This window comes from Oncorhynchus masou, chromosome 24, assembly GCF_036934945.1.
Source record: "Oncorhynchus masou masou isolate Uvic2021 chromosome 24, UVic_Omas_1.1, whole genome shotgun sequence".
NCBI classification, from domain to species: Eukaryota; Metazoa; Chordata; class Actinopteri; order Salmoniformes; family Salmonidae; genus Oncorhynchus; species Oncorhynchus masou.
The window spans coordinates 84,153,638-84,171,515 of NC_088235.1; the positions used below are offsets into that span (position 1 = coordinate 84,153,638).

The following is a 17,878-nucleotide window of genomic DNA, read 5'->3' on the forward strand; positions in this document are numbered from 1 at the left end:
GTGTGTGTGTCACCATGTATGAGTCGGCTGGAGTTGGAGGAAATGTGTGGTGATCCATCAGTGCCAGGCAGGGCCCTCAGCAGGGTTCTGAGGAGAAACGCAATAACATTCTGTGACCCTGAGGATCCGGTCAGCGAGCACATGCTGCTTTAACTGCAGTTCAGCACAACAAATCATCCAGTTGGTCAAGTGGGGCCACGACCCTGGTCTGCCCCGGCTCCCAGACTGAGGTACTCTCGTGTCTAAGTAGAGAAACAACCTCTCTGGGGGTCCTTGGGTGACTACTGTCCTTCCAATAAACCAACATGACCCCTTTTTCACATTTCCTGTTTATGATGCTACTGGCTATTAACCTGTACCCCCATTGGGACTGATTAACATTCCGTTGGATTCTTTCTGATGTGAATATTTTCCTTTGGAGTACTTTGGGGTAATTAATATATACCCATTTTGGTATCTTTTGCACAAGGAAACCATCTTCTTTTCATGCATTATATCACAGACACTTTGGCTAAGCTGTTGCTCTGCTCTGATGCAGTAAACTATCTACAACCTGCCACATACATGACCCTACTATCTCTACCATTTTCAATTATAAAATGAAAGGCAATTATTTGGTAGCCCATATAGATTCAAGAAAGCTTCATACAGCTTCCATCAATTTTAGACATGTATGCTGCTGTTCGATGCATGTGTCATGTGTGATCTCACTGATTTATGGTCAGCTCTGGATTTCCATCTGTCTGACCTCTCAGGTCTACAGGCTGATCTCAGACCTGTGGATTTACAGCTCTCACCCTCTGATCGACCAGGTCTGTACAACCCCATTCATTTGAATCCAATCTGTTTGCTGTCAGCCCTCCCCTCTTCTCGTCTCCCCAGGATGAGTGAGTGAGTGAGTGAGTGAGTGAGTGAGTGAGTGAGTGAGAACCCTTCTGAAGTCATTGGAATAATTCATTTCTAAGCCTTCACTTTTTCCCATGTTTAGCCATGGGCTTTGGTTAATATTAGCCTTGTCTGTAAGGGTCCTATCCTATACTTTGAGTAATGATGTCCCTCTCGGCCTCCCGGGTGGCGCAGTGGTTAAGGGCGCTGTACTGCAGCGCCAGCTGTGCCATCAGAGACTCTGGGGTCGCGCCCAGGCTTTGGCGTAACCGGCCGTGACCGGGAGGTCCGTGGGGCGACGCACGATTGGCCTAGCGTCGTCCGGGTTAGGGAGGGCTTGGTCGGTAGGGATGTCCTTGTCTCATCGCGCACCAGCGACTCCTGTGGCGCGACGGGCGCAGTGCGCGCTAACCAAGGTTGCCAGGTGCACAGTGTTTCCTCCAGCACATCCTCTTAAAAAAAAGAAAAAATGATGTCCCTCTCAGTATTTGATACAGGAGCTGCATGCATACTGTAGTGTCTACAATAGTGGCTATTGTGTCGATGGCCTTGCCACTCTTAGGAGTGAGGTATGTGAAGAGGGATGACCTCTGGTTCCTCACTGATCCAGGATTCTCTCCCCTGCCTGGCACAAGCTGAAGGTGGATTTGCCCCAACCTGAAGGAAGGTATATGCAGGAAAGGAGGAAAATATTAGCTTAGTCTTGATCAAGTTTCTGTGCAGGCACATCTGAAAATGTTCTTCTGTAAGATTTACACTCTAACATTTCTTTGGCTGACTGGATTGGGGGCTTTTGTTCCTGGCTGAGTACATTCACAATGGTTTGCATGAGCAAGAGCTGCAGTTAAAATGTGTTCTTGGCAGACAGGAGACAATGGGAATGAAAATGTCAAACAAGAATCCTATCTAGTAGGGTCAGACCTGAGCAGAAAATACACATTCAGAGTATATTAATGTGTGTGTGTGTGTGTGTGTGTGTGTGTGTGTGTGTGTGTGTACACTGCTCAAAAAAATAAAGGGAACACTTAAACAACACAATGTAACTCCAAGTCAATCATACTATTGTGAAATCAAACTGTCCACTTAGGAAGCAACACTGATTGACAATCAATTTCACATGCTGTTGTGCAAATGGAAGGGACAACAGGTGGAAATTATAGGCAATTAGCAAGACACCCCCAATAAAGGAATGGTTCTGCAGATGGTGACCACAGACCACTTCTCAGTTCCTATGCTTCCTGGCTGATGTTTTGGTCACTTTTGAATACTGGCGGTGCTTTCACTCTAGTGGTAGCATGCGATGGAGTCTACAACCCACACAAGTGGCTCAGGTAGTGCAGCTCATCCAGGATGGCTCATCAATGCGAGCTGTGGCAAGGAGGTTTGCTGTGTCTGTCAGCGTAGTGTCCAGAGCATGGAGGCACTACCAGGAGACAGGCCAGTACATCAGGAGACGTGTAGGAGGGCAACAACCCAGCAGCAGGACCGCTACCTCCGCCTTTGTGCAAGGAGGAGCAGGAGGAGCACTGCCAGAGCCCTGCAAAATGACCTCCAGCAGGCCACAAATGTGCATGTGTCTGCTCAAACGGTCAGAAGCAGACTCCATGAGGGTGATATGAGGGCCCAACGTACACATGTGGGGGTTGTGCTTACAGCCCAACACCGTGCAGGACGTTTGGCATTTGCCAGAGAACACCAAGATTGGCAAATTCGCCACTGGCGCCCTGTGCTCTTCACAGATGAACGCAGATTCACACTAAGCACGTGACAGAGTCTGGAGATGCCGTGGAGAACGTTCTGCTACCTGCAACATCCTCCAGCATGACCGGTTTGGCGGTGGGTCAGTCATGATGTGGGGTGGCATTTCTTTGGGGGGCCGCACAACCCTCCATGTGTTCGCCAGAGGTAGCCTGACTGCCATTAGGTACCGAGATGAGATCCTCAGACCCCTTGTGAGACCATATGCTGGTGCGGTTGGCCCTGGGTTCCTCCTAATGCAAGACAATGCTAGACCTCATGTGGCTGGAGTGTGTCAGCAGTTCCTGCAAGAGGAAGGCATTGATGCTATGGACTGGCCCACCCATTCCCCAGACCTGAATCCAATTGAGCACATCTGGGACATCATGTCTCGCTCCATCCACCAATGCCACGTTGCACCACAGACTGTCCAGGAGTTGGCGGATGCTTTAGTCCAGGTCTGGAAGGAGATCCCTCAGGAAACCATCCGCAACCTCATCAGGAGCATGCCCAGGCGTTGTAGGGAGGTCATACAGGCACGTGGAGGCCACACACACTACTGAGCTTCATTTTGACTTGTTTTAAGGACATTACAAAGTTGGATCATCCTGTAGTGTGGTTTTCCACTTTCATTTTGAGTGTGACTCCAAATCCACACCTCCATGGGTTGATAAAGTTGATTTCCATTGATAATTTGTGTGATTTTGTTGTCAGCACATTCAACTATGTAAAGAAAAAAGTTGTAACGGTTCTCGTCTGTCGAAGGAGAAGCGGACCAAAATGCAGCGTGGTAGTTATTCATGTTCTTTAATAAATGAACTAGACATGAAATAACGAACAAAACAAAGAACGAACGTGAAAACCTATCCGGTGAACACAAACACAGAGACAGGAACAATCACCCACGAAATACTCAAAGAATATGGCTGCCTAAATATGGTTCCCAATCAGAGACAACGATAAACACCTGCCTCTGATTGAGAACCACTCCAGACAGTCATAGACTATGCTAGATACCCCCACTAAGCCACACACCCAACACCTAACAACACCCCAAGACATATCACACCACAATAAACCCATGTCACACCCCAGCCTGACCAAATAAATAAAGACAAACACACTATACTACGACCAGGCCGTGACAGAACCCCCTCCCCCCCTAAGGTGCGGACTCCCGGACGCACACCAAAACCATAGGGGAGGGTCTGGGTGGCGTCTGTCCATAGTGGCGGCTCCGGCGCAGGACGTGGACCCCACTCTATCAATGTCTTAGGCCCTCCTCCTCGCGTCCTTGGATAGTCCACCCTCGTCGCCGACCATGGCCTAGTAGTCCTCACCCAGAACCCCACTGGAATGAGGGGCAGCTCGGGACTGATGGGAAGCTCAGCACTGATGGGAAGCCCAGCACTGAGAGGAAGCCCAGCACTGAGAGGAAGCCCAGCACTGAGAGGAAGCTCAGGCAGGTAGTTGGATCCAGCAGATCCTGGCTGGCTGGCGGTTCTGGCAGATCCTGGCTGACTGGCGGATCCTGGCTGACTGGCGGATCTGGAAGAGTCTGGCTGACTGGCGGATCTGGAAGAGTCTGGCTGACTGGCGGATCTGGAAGAGTCTGGCTGACTGGCGGATCTGGAAGAGTCTGGCTGACTGGCGGATCTGGAAGAGTCTGGCTGACTGGCGGATCTGGAAGAGTCTGGCTGACTGGCGGCTCTGGCTGCTCCATGCAGACTGGCGGCTCTGGCTGCTCCATGCAGACTGGCGGCTCTGGCTGCTCCATGCAGACTGACAGCTCTGGCTGCTCCATGCAGGCGGCTCTGGCTGCTCCATGCAGACTGGCAGCTCTGGCGGCTTCTGCAGACTGCTTGCAGACTGGCAGGCTTGCAGACTGGCAGCTCTGGCTGCTCCATGCAGACTGGCAGCTCCTTGCAGACTGACAGCTCTGGCTGCTCCATGCAGACTGACGGCTCTGGCTGCTCCATGCAGGCTGGCGGCACTGGCTGCTCCATGCAGACTGGCGGCTCTGGCTGCTCCATGCAGACTGGCGGCTTCTTGCAGACTGGCAGCTCTGGCGGCTTCTTGCAGACTGGCAGCTCTGGCTGCTCCTTGCAGACTGGCAGCTCCTTGCAGACTGGCAGCTCCTTGCAGACTGACAGCTCTGGCTGCTCCATGCAGACTGACAGCTCTGGCTGCTCCATGCAGACTGACAGCTCTGGCTGCTCCATGCAGGCTGGCAGCTCTGGCTGCTCCATGCAGGCTGGCAGCTCTGGCTGCGCTAAACAGGCAGGAGACTCCGGCAGCGCTGTAGAGGCGGAAGGCTCTGGCAGCACTAAACAGGCGGGAGACTCCTTTAGCACAGGAGAGGAGGAAGGCTCTGGCTGCGCTGAACAGGCGGGAGACTCTGGCAGCGCTGTAGAGGAGAACGGCTCCGGCAGCGCTGAACAGGCGGGAGACTCCGGCAGTGCAGGAGAGGAGGAAGGCTCCGGCAGCGCTGGAGAGGCGAGGCGCACTGTAGGCCTGATGCGTGGTGCTGGCACTGAAGGTACTGGGCCGAGGACACGCACAGGAAGCCTGGTGCGGGGAGCTGCCACCGGAGGGCTGGTGTGTGGAGGTGGCACAGGATGGGCTAGACCGTGAAGGCGTACTGGAGATCTTGAGAGCGGTGCTGGCACAGGACGTGCAAGGCTAGGGAGGTGCACAGGAGGCCTGGTGAGTGAGGCTGGCACCATCTTCACCAGCCGACTAACACGCACCTCAGGACGAGTATGGAGCGCTGACCCAGGTGCCATCAAATCCCCGACACGCTCCGTCGGGTGAATTCCATGCTTAAAACACCAACACAGCAACTCCATCATTTCTCTCTCCTCCAATTTCCCCATTTAACTCCTTCACAGTCTCTGCTTTGCTCACCTCCAACACCGGCTCTGGTTCTGGTCTCCTCCTTGGTCCTCATGATAAACAGGGAGAGTTGGCTCAGGTCTGACTCCTGACTCTGCCACACTCTCCCTGAGCCCCCCCCCCCCCCAAGAAATTTTTGGGGCTCTCTCGGGATTCCTTCCGCGCCGCCGTACTTGCTTCGCCAACCTCATTCTCTCGTAACCTTCCGCACACTGCTCCATCGAATCCCAGGCGGGCTCCGGCACTCTCCCTGGGTTGACCGTCCACCTGTCTATTTCCTCCCAAGTAGTGTAGTCCAGATTTTGCTGCCATGTCCATTCCTCTCTTTGTTGCTCCTGCTGTTGCTGTTGCCTGTTACCACGCCGCTTGGTCCTGTTGTGTTGGGTGATTCTGTAACGATTCTCGTCTGTCGAAGGAGAAGAGGACCAAAATGCAGCGTCGTAGTTATTCAGGTTCTTTAATAAATGAACTAGACATGAAATAACGAACAAAACAAAGAACGAATGTGAAAACCTATACAGCCTATCTGGTGAACACAAACACAGAGACAGGAACAATCACCCACAAAATACTCAAAGAATATGGCTGCCTAAATATGGTTCCCAATCAGAGACAACGATAAACACCTGCCTCTGATTGAGAACCACTCCAGACAGCCATAGACTATGCTAGATACCCCCACTAAGCCACACACCCAACACCTAAAAACACCCCAAGACAAAACACACCACAATAAACCCATGTCACACCCCGGCCTGAACAAATAAATAAAGACAAACACACTATACTACGGCCAGGGCGTGACAAAAGTATTTAATAAGAATATTTCATTCATTCAGATCTAGGTTGTGTTATTTTAGTGTTCCCTTTATTTTTTTGAGCAGTGTTTATATATATATTTTTATATATATATTTACATATTTTTGTTTATATATTTATTTATATATATATATATATATATATATAAACGTCCTCACTGTCAACTGCGTTTATTTTCAGCAAACTTAACTTCGCTGGCCATGGCAGAACACTGACATCCCTGTCTTGCAGGAAATCACGCACAGAACGATCAGTATGGCTGGTGGCATTGTCATGCTGGATGAGCCTGCAGGAAGGGTACCATGTGAGGGAGGAGGATGTCTTCCCTGTAATGCACAGCGTTGAGATTGCCTGCGATGACAACAAGCTCAGTCCGATGATGCCGTGACACACCGCCCCAGACCATGACGGACCCTCCACCTCCAAATCGTTCCCGCTTCAGAGTACAGGCCTCGGTGTAACACTCATTCCTTCGACGATAAACGCGAATCCGACCATCACCCCTGGTGAGACAAAACCCTGACTCATCTGTGAAGAGCACTTTTTGCCAGTCTTGTCTTGTCCAGCGACGGTGGGTTTGTGGCGATGTTGTTGCTGGTGATGTCTGGTAAGGACCTGCCTTACAACATGCCTACATGCCCTCAGTCCAGCCTCTCTCAGACTATTGCAGACAGTCTGATCCCTGATGGAGAGATTGTGCGATCCTGGTGTCAACTCGGGCAGTTGTTGTTGCCATCCTGTACCTGTCCCGCAGGTGTGATGTTCGGATGTACCAATCCTGTGCAGGTATTGTTACATGTGGTCTGTCACTGCAAGGATGATCAGCTCTCCGTCCTGTCTCCCTGTAGCGTGGTCTTAGGCATCTCACAGTACGGACATTGCAATTTATTGCCATGGCCACATCTGTATTAATCATGCCTCCTTGCAGCATGCCTAAGCTGGGACCCTGGGCATGAGCAGGGACCCTGGGCATCTTTCTTTTGGTGTTTTTCAGAGTCAGTAGAAAGACCTCTTTAGTGTCCTAAGTTTTCATCACTGTGACCTTAAAGACCTACCGTCTGTTAAGCTGTTAGTGTCTTAACCACCGTTCCACAGGTGCATGTTCATTAATTGTTTATGGTTCGTTGAACAAGCATGGGAAACAGTTCAAACCCTTTACAATGAAGATCTGTGAAGTTATTTAGATTTTTACGATTTATCTTTGAAAGACAGGGTCCTGAAAAAGTTTTTTTGTGTGTGTGTGTGTGTGTGTGTCTTGAGAGACAGAAAGAGATTTCCTATTTTCATGAGATTGAAGGCCAGATCCACTGTTTTACATAAAAACCTTTCCCCCCCACTTACAGTCCCTCTCACGCACCACAGCATCCCTCTTCTCTGTTTGCATCTCTCTCTTTCTCCTCCCTCATCCCTCCATCAACACTTCCTTCATTTCTAATCCCTAGCTAACAGATACCAGAACAAAGAGTGACCCTGAGCTTCTGTTGAGTTCTGCCTTTGCCTGAGGAGAACAAAGAGACGAGGGCCTGTTCTCTCTTCAACAGTCATCAGAGTGAAAACACTAGGACTGTATACCCTTCCCTTCCTTACTCTGTTTAGAACATTTTGGTGTAATGGATGATATTTAATTCAGTTTCTTTTCAAGAGAAGATGGTGAATATAGCCATCAGGCTGGCCCCCATGCCATGGCCCATGTATAGGCTCGACACTGTATCCCTGTCCGTGTCCCACGGTGGCAGGGCCAGCTGATATACTCTCATTGTTGCTCCTCACCATCCCACTGGTCCTATCTCTATTCTCTCCCTTCAGCGCTCCACAGCTGTTGTTCTGTATGGAGGTCTTTGATGTTTGTGTCCGTCAGCACTGTGTCCATATCCTGACCCCTCTACCCAGAGTCTTCTGGGCCCTCTCATCAGCCCGCCACTCTGCAAATGGGCTGGTCAACCACTAAATATCAACGTATAGACAAGTGCTTTGCTTGACCATTCCCCAAAACATGTATAAATATTGGACTATAAATTGTGCCTTCCTGTATTATACTTATGCTAAAATGTTTTCTATTCGGGCCTCCCGGGTGGCACAGTGGTCTAAGGCCACTGCACTTAACTGAATTTAACCTTGCGCAATACCCGAGATGCAGTCGCACCCCTAAAAACCAAAAACATGTGTCATAAGAAACTAGCTACCTGGTATACAGAAAATACCCAAGCTCTGAAGAAAGCTTCCAGAAAAATGCAACGGTAATGGCGCCACACCAAACTGGAAATCTTCTGACTAGCTTGGAAAGAAAGTACCGTGCAGTATCGAAGAGCCCCCACTGCTGCTCAATCATCCTATTTTTCCAACTTAATTGAGGAAAATAAGAACAATCCAAAATGTATTTTTGATACCGTCGCAAAGCAAACTAAAAAGCAGCATTCCCCAAGAGAGGATGGCTTTCACTTCAGCAGTGATAAATTTATGAACTTCTCTGAGGAAAAGATCATGATCATTAGAAAGCAAATTACGGACTCCTTTTAAATCTGCGTATTCCTCCAAAGCTCAGTTGTCCTGAGTCTGCACACCTCTGCGAGGACCTAGGATCGAGGGAGACACTCAAGTTTTTTAGTACTATGTCTCTTGACACATGGATGAAAATATTCATGGCCTCTAAACCTTCAAGCTGCATACTGGACCCTATTCCAACTAAACTACTGAAAGAGCTGCTTCCTGTGCCTGGCCCTCCTATGTAGAACATAATAAACGTCTCTCTATCCACCGGATGTGTACCAGACTCACTAAAAGTGACAGTAATAAGGCCTCTCTTGAAAAAGCCAAACATTGACCCAAAAAATCTCCCATTCCTCTCAAAATTTGTATAAAAAGCTGTTGCGCAACAACTCACTGCCTTCCTGAAGACAAACAATGTATCCGAAACGCTTCAGTCTGGTTTTAGATCCCATCATAGCACTTGCGAAGGTGGTAAATTACCTTTTAATGGTGTCAGACCGAGGTACTGCATCTGTCCTCGTGCTCCTAGACCTTAGTGCTGCTTTTGATACCATCGATCACCACATTCTTTTGGAGAGATTGGAAACACAAATTGGTCTACACGGACAAGTTCTGACCTCGGAAAGATATCAGTTTGTCTCTGTGGATGGTTTGTCCTCTGACAAATCAACTGTACATTCCGGTGTTCCTCAAGGTTCTGTTTTAGGACCACTATTGTTTTAACTATATATTTTACCTCTTGGTGATGTCATTCGGAAACACAATGTTAACTTTCACTGCTATGCGGACGACACACAGCTGTACATTTCGATGAAACATGGTGAAGCCCCAATATTGCCCTCCCTGGAAGCCTGTGTTTCAGACATAAGGAAGTGCAAATGTTCTACTTTTAAACTCGGGACAAAACAGAGATGCTTGTTCTAGGTCCCAAGAAACAAGGAGATCTTCTGTTGAGTCTGACAATTAATCTTGATGGTTGTACAGTCGTCTCAAATAAAACTCAAGGACCTTGGCGTCACTCTGGACCCTGATCTCTCTTTTGACGAACATATAAAGACTATTTCAAGGACAGCTTTTTTCCATCTACGTACCATTGCAAAACTCTGAAACTTTCTGTCCAAAAATGATGCAGAAAAAATAATCAATGCTTTTCTCACTTCTAGTTTAGACTACTGCAATGCTATACTTTCCAGCTACCTGGATAAAGCACTAAATAAACTTCAGTTAGTGCTAAACACGGCTGCTAGAATTTAGACGAGAACCAAAAAATTTGATCATATTACTCCAGTGCTAGCCTCTCTACACTGGCTTCCTGTCAAGGCAAGGGCTGATTTCAAGGTTTTACTGCTAACCTACAAAGCAGTACATGGGCTTGCTCCTACCTATCTTTCCAATTTTGTCCTGCCGTACATACCAACACGTACGCTACGGTCACAAGACGCAGGCGTCCTTACTGCCCCTATAATTTCTAAGCAAACAGCTGAAGGCAGGGCTTTCTCATATAGAGCTCAATTTTTATGGAATGGTCTGCCTACCCATGTGAGAGACACAGACTCGGTCTCAACCTTTAAGTCTTTATTGAAGACTCATCTCTTCAGTAGGTCCTATGATTGAGTGTAGTCTGGCCCAGAAGTGTGAAGGTGAACGGAAAGGCCCTGGAACAACGAACCAACCTTGCTGTCTCTGCCTGGCCGGTTCCCCTCTCTCCACTGGGATTCTCTATGTCTAACCCTATTACAGGGGCTGAGTCACTGGCTTACTGGTGCTCTTCCATGCCGTCCCTAGGAGGGGTGCGTCACTTGAGTGGGTCACTGACATGATCTTCCTGTCCGGGTTGGCGCCCCCCCCTTGGGTTGTGCCGTGGCGGAGATCTTTGTGGGCTATACTCGGCCTTGTCTCAGGATGGTAAGTTGGTGGTTGAAGTTATCCCTCGAGTAGTGTGGGGGCTGTGCTTTGGAAAAGTGGGTGGGGTTACATCGTCAGATGGGCAACAGCGTCTCCTGACCCCTCCCCTCCAAACAGTAGTTTGTGTCGGGGGGCTAGGGTCAGTCTGTTATATCTGAAGTATTTCTCCTGTCTTATCCTCTGTCCTGTGTGAATTTAAGTATGCTCTCTCTAATTCTCTCTCTCTTTTTCTCTTTCTTTCTTTCTCTCTCTCGTTGAGGACCTGAGCCCTAGGACTATGCCTCAGGACTTCCTGGCCTGATGACTCATTGCTGTCCCCAGTCCACCTGGCCGTTCTGCTGCTCCAGTTTCAACTGTTCTGCCTGTGGCTATGGAACCCTGACCTGTTCACCGGACATGCTACCTATCCCAGACCTGCTGTTTTCAACACTAGAGACAGCAAGAGTGGTAGAAATACTCTGAATGATCGGCTATGAAAAGCCAACTGACATTTTCTCCTGAGGTGCTGACCTGTTGCACCCTCGACACCCACTGTGATTATTATTTGACCCTGCTGGTTCATCTATGAACATTTGAACATCTTGTCCATGTTCTGTTATAATCTCCACCTGGCACAGCCAGAAGAGGTCTGGCCACCCCTTGTAGCCTGGTTCCTCTAGGTTTCTTCCTAGGTTCTGGCCTTTCTAGGGAGTTTTTCCTAGCCACCGTGCTTCAACACCTGCATTGCTTGCTGTTTGGGGTTTTGGCTGGCACTTTGTGACATACTGATATAAGAAGGGCTTTATAAATAAATTTGATTTGATAATGACACTCACTTGGACTCCATCACCTCCTTGATTTTCTGCCTTATATATGTCACTCTCCTTTGTTTATTTCCCAGGTGTCATTTTTTCTGTTGCTTGTCTGCATTGTTTGTGTTTTGTATTATGTTACATTTATTTTTTAGAACACACTCCCTGAACTTGCTTTCTGACTCTCAGCCCACTCGTTACAGAATGACGCCTCACCAAAAGGAAGCATCAGGGTGTTTTTATTTATTTATTATTTTTTTGCTGGTGAAACGTTTTAATAAAACAACAACAACCAAGAACACAACACTAACATAAGGCAGTACCCCAATACACAAGAACAATACCAACTGTTGAGTGACATATAAAGGGGATGAAATTATGAAGGTAATGGAGTCCAGGTGTGAATCATAATGATTCACAGGTGGACGTAATGATGAGGGCCAGGTGTAATAATAATGATGATTCCCAGGACCGGTGGTTAGTACTTTGGCGACGTCGTACGCCGGAGGGGAGGAGCAGAAGCAGATGTGACAGTACACGCCCCCCCTCTGACGTGTGGCTCCACGGATGATGTTGGGGTCCAGAATGTCCTCCGCCCAGAACCCAACACGCTACTCTGGGCCATAAACCCTCCCAGTCCACCAGATACTGGAGCCGACCCCCACGACGCCGGGAGTCTAGTAGGGATCTGACAGCGTACGCCGGGTTCCCCTCAACGTGCGGGGGGGTGGAGGTGTGTCGTGGGGGACAGCATCAGCTAGGGGACCAGGAACCACCGGCCTGGGAAGGGAGACATGAAAAGAGGGTGAGATACGGTAGTGACTGGGTAATTGTAACCTGTATGTCACCTCATTGACCCTCTGGAGAACCTTGAACGGCCCCACAAACCGGGGGCTCAGTTTCTGGTCGGACAGGCGGAGTGGCAGGTTCCTGGTAGAGAGCCAGATGCGATCCCCAGGATGGAACACAGGGGTCTCACTGCAATGATGGTCTGACTGCTCCTTCTACACGATGGACAGCGCGCTGAAGTCTCACGTGTGCATTGTTCCACACCTCCTCCACACGCCGGAACAACTCATCTACCACAGGAGCCGCGGTCTGGCCCGGGGTCCACGGGGCCAGGGCGGAAACCCAACACACACTGGAAGGGTATCAACCCAGTGGAGGAGTGACATAGAGAGTTCTGGGCATATTCTGCCCAAGGAAGGAAACGTGCCCACTCACCCTGCCGGTGCTGACAGTGACTCCTCAGGAACCTTCCCAGCTCCTGATTCATCCTCTTCACCTGCTTCCGACTCACCGCCCCATCATTACAGGTGCACCAATGGCGCTATTGGACAAGCGCAGAACCAAGTGTTGTCTTCCAGGCCCTGCACATGTCATTGCAATAGTGATGATATTATAACTTTAGCGGCAACTACAGAGCATATGGACTCTGGGTTGTATCTGTTTTCAGTGACTGCCCTGGCCAGATGGGTTTAAAAACATAATATCAGTGAGTGGCCTGAATCCACTGCTGCAAGACAGTATGGTGTGTCTGTGGGTCCAAAACTCTTTTTCCAACCTTTATTCTTTCAATGACAGCCTGCCTTTTTCATCATAATGCTTTAAACGGCATTTATTTCTAATCTTATGACAGCTTACCTGTCTGTATATGCTTGTCATACAGTCTATGCTTAAAGAAGTGTATAGGTTCCCAGGGATGGATTAACCATTGCAAAATAGGACTGAAAGAGAAGAAAGGAAGATAAAATAGCATCTTGTCATTATGTTGTTTTAGAAGTGTGCTGCTTATTCCTTCTTTCTGGCCCCACTCTGCTCTGCGGGTGGGCATTAGGCTGGACGTTAGCACTTGTTTGTGTGGGTATTGTGGAAGCCTTGTGTGCCCGCTACTTAGCGCTATTTACCATGCCCCCCGCTGTCATAGGCCTGCAGGCTCTGTGTGAGTGGCAGGGCGGGGCAGGACTCAGCAGGGCTCCGACAAACAGTTCTAGAGAGAGAGAGAGAGAGAAAAGAGCAGCGGCTGAGCACAGGCAACAGTATCAGAGGTGTATACAATAGGTGTGCTCAAAACAGTGCAGCAGGATCGGGTCCTTATCTGAGAGAGAAAAAAAGTGGAATTTAATTTAGTGTTGTTCTCGGTTCCATAGTCAGGGTTTTAATTTTGAGGTTGAAATGACATGAGACGATAGATGGTAGGAGCTGCACAGTGAACACGGGATATCACACAGATCTGAGGGTACCTGCTTCCTGCCTGGGATAATAATTTCCAAGAACTGGATAGGCCATCTGATCTGGCTTCCCAAACTTCTTAATAAGTAAATCAATACCATATCTTCATATTGTTTGTAGCGATGCACTCGCTTCCAATCGTTTAATTACATTATCCCACTTCTGTGATCGCTGGGAAGGTCTTTTGAAAGCCTGTGCTGAGGTAATGGCTTGTACAGAAAATGATCCTTAAAACATTTGACTTAGTAAGAGAGCTGGTGTTCTGTGTTTTAATTGCTGTAGCAGTACATAAGATATGCTTAGGTAAGTTTGATAGTTTCCCCTTGGGATCTACTTTTCCTCATATTGAATCTGGTCCTTATTTCTTTCACAATTCCTGTTTTTGGAACAACCCCCATTTTCTGGAGTAAATAAAAGATTGAAGAATGTATTAAAGTTCCATGTGTCCCCCATTCCCCAAGGATTCTCTCACTTTCTGCACCTTAGCAAAAAAACGTCTTTACTCTTATCTGCTGAGAGTGAGAGAGGCAATTTAGTGGAGGATAGACTGAGTCATGGTGCAATGCTACTGGAGAGGGATTATGGAAATGTGAACGTTGTTCAGGCAACTGATTTCAGAGTGACGGCTCCACACTGGGACCATTCCTAAGTCATGAGATAAGAAGATCACTTTACACACAGCTGAATACTTAAACAAGTGATGATTTAATGCCACCATTATGCACCACTTCATATAACTGTAAACCAGGGGGTATTACTATCTCTGGGTAACAACTGTAGTTTGGAATCCCTTTCTTCTGCCTTGGATTCATCTTTGAACAAATCCAGCTGTAGCCGTGCTTCTCGGTCGGCTTGTGCAATCCGTTTAAATGTTGGCTGGAGGGTTCCCAGAATCAGATCAGGAATATGAAGAAAATCCGTTCCATTTGAGCCCCCGAGCAGACTTGTATCGAGTCAAGGTCGCCTGGATGAGGGAAAATAGAAATTCACTCATTTAGCCGCCACATTCACATGCCAATTCACACTCGGAGCGGCAGATGAGCAGTTAACATTCTCTGTAATGGCTGTTTATGTTATCCTGGATCAGTGTGATTATGCAATCTAGCCTCCATAGCGGTGATTCTTCAGACAGATTATTGTGAACAAACACATTATTTTCTTACTGTAATTAAGGGACCTATTACACGCCATTGTTATTGCTGTGTACTCAGACTGAAATGAAGCGAGGCACCTATTAACTTATCAGATCTGTTGTTCTTTTTGGAGTTATGTTTTATGACAGTAGAATATGTACTGTAGGTCCACTAAGGCATAGAGAGCCATAGTTAAAGTTGTTGAAGGGTGAGTCAACGCTTACTGATGGTTATAGTGAGGCAACTTATATTCTTTTAGTCAACCTTTGGGTAACCTCGTCTCCAGGCTATTGCGCAGGAGGAAATGTCTTGTGTGCGAGACTGACTTTTGGGTGGAGTAATGGTAGCCTACATGTTGGGCCATGCATACAGTACACTGGATGTTGATGAAGAGTCTAAATGCAATTTTCTCTGTCTTTTCTTTTTGTCTTCCCTGCAGCGTGTCCTCAGGGGACTTTCAAGTCCACCCAGGGGCCAGGGCTGTGTCTGCAGTGCCCCCCCAACAGCCGCTCCACTGTGGAGGCTGCCACCATCTGCGGCTGCCGTAACGGATACTACAGAGGAGACATGGACCTGCCCGAGGCCTCCTGCACCAGTAAGTCTCACATTCCTACTACTCATCAATGGGAAAATTAATGTTCATTTGGAAAGGGTGTGTGCAATATCAACTGTTTTAACTCCTGAGTACATTTTTTTACTTTTGTAGATACTATATATTTCAAGGTTGGCTATCATCCCTTGCTCTACCTGTGCTGCTTGAGTGCATTCGACTCAATGCATCGTCAATAAGCGCAGTATTGCACTTTTCAGCAAAAGTGCAATACAGTGGGCTTGGAAATAAAATGACATTACAAAAGAGTCAGATAATTATTAGGAAAACGTTTCGTCATCATTTTGATGTCACCAGATTGACTTTAGATGCAGTATACTGTTAGCTAGCTATCCAAGATTGAGGGGAGGCAACCAGATTTTAGCTACCTAACGTTAGCATTGCTAGCTATTTTTGCCAAACTTTTGCTCGCTAATGACAACATTGACATCTGCCTAAAGTAAATTTGACGACATGATAATCCTGGAAAATTTGTTTCCTACTAAGTATATGACTACTTTAGCAATGTCATCGTATTTCCAGGCTCTACAGTGTAATTTAGACTCAACAGTAATTAGCCACCGGGCGGCTTGAGAAAGTTCCTAATAATGGCATGACTCAACCGAGTGACGGAGGTGCAACCTATTAATAGGACACGAGGAACCTGAGGGATGTGTGGTGGGCCACCCCCTCTACCAGCTGAGTTTTAAAACTCACACTGTAACGCACTCCAGTCAATTAAGTGTGAGATAGAGAAAGTACTCTCGTATAAAGAACTGCAGGACAGGAAGACTGTATGATCCCATCGATGGATGAGTCATCCAATGCATGCAACAATTATTTCAGCAACTGAGTGAAAATTATGATTAATTTGGGTCATACCTATGAATTGCTTTTATATCGTTGGGTTTGACTGGCCATATTCACCATGGACATCACAGTAGCTGCTAAAGAGACCTATATGACAAGCTTATAAAACTAGGTGTCCGTTTTACTTTTTCATCACCTTACTGACACACTACCAATAGTCTCCTGTTGACTTTTCTCCAAATGAGAGACTGGGACAGGGATGTGTACGTATGTAGTGTAGCAGCTGTTCTATGTGTCTGTCTGTCTACTCCATTGCCCCAGATCATATCAATGTAGGTCGATACATGAATAAGATTTAACTAATGTCCCTGAAGTTGAGCCAGCCACTCCAACCATTGCCCTAAAACTCCCTGATTAATTTCCCCTCAAACCTACAGGGACAGAGAAAGTGGGACGCTGCACTATGTAGGTGACCTGGATAGACAAGTACTAGTGGAAAATAAGACATGGTCACCCCATTCATAAATAGTCACCCCATTCATAAAATGTTTTTGAGTCAGAAAACACTGCCCATTATTATTCTATATAGAACCCTTAGACCAACATATTGTAGATTCAGCCACGGGCCAATTTTGTCTTGAACAGCTGGTTGGGGGGCCAGAACATAATTAAAAATAATTTGTAGGCTGAAATTGACAGCAAGAAGCCCAAAAGATATAAGATTTGACTTAAACATAATCATTTCAAACCTTGCTTACATTTGTATGATCACTTGTCTCTATAATGTGGGGAATACTTGGGAACAGATTTCCAAAATTAAAATCACTTGGAGCTGATTTATTGGTGTTTTTACAAGTAATTCAAAACAAGATATATATATATATATATATAAATGTAACCACCCGTGGGCCGCCAGTTGTGGAACCTTTCCTTAGACCTACTATTATATAAATACAACTGGTAATATAAATGGTTCTTCTAACTATTTAGTTGCCTTCAAACTCCATGCAATCGATGCTTCTTAGAGAGACATTTTGGAGACACATTGGAGCTGCTAAGCCCAGGGCTAAAGCATTAAGAGCTGTGTGGTGTGACTTGTCTTTTCTTTCTCTGGCCTCTTATCCTTGATGGTGATGAGGCGTTGTTGAGGGGCTTTTCTCCCTCCTTTCATGTGACTTAGCGATGGCTCAGTGTTGAGGCCTGGCCTCCTGCTGAGCCTGGACCTTCAGTGCTGTTACAATCCTCATTACCCCCCCTACCCTCGGGCTTCTCCAGCCAGAGTAGTGGGGCCCCGCTGTGAAACCCTGGAGAGGTGCTTCAGAAAGGCCTTAATCCCTCACTTCTCTCTCTCCATCCCTCCATCCCCAGCTCCTGTGTTAATGTGATTAGCAGGATGAAGGTACTTCTCGGGTTGTAGAGTTGGGTCTTCGAAGCATCTTTAGGTCCCAATAGGGGAGAGAGAGAGCGAGAGATCTCCAAGCTTTCGTAGTTGATCACCAAACATCTCTGTAAAATACCCAACGACAAAGCCTTGCGTTCCTATTTTTTTATTTGTTTCCTGCTGTTGCCGATAGGTGCACTTGATTCAGCAGCCA

General features: G+C 47.4%; 1 protein-coding gene across 1 annotated transcript in view; it reads left to right on the top strand.

The window, feature by feature from the left end:
• Positions 1-17,878, top strand: part of LOC135512873 (ephrin type-B receptor 1-like) — a 202,228-nt gene that overhangs the window by 96,116 nt on the left and 88,234 nt on the right. The window contains exon 4 of the mRNA XM_064935338.1: positions 15,324-15,479. Coding sequence (XP_064791410.1) covers positions 15,324-15,479 — 156 coding nt within the window. The remainder of the gene's footprint in view (positions 1-15,323; positions 15,480-17,878) is intronic.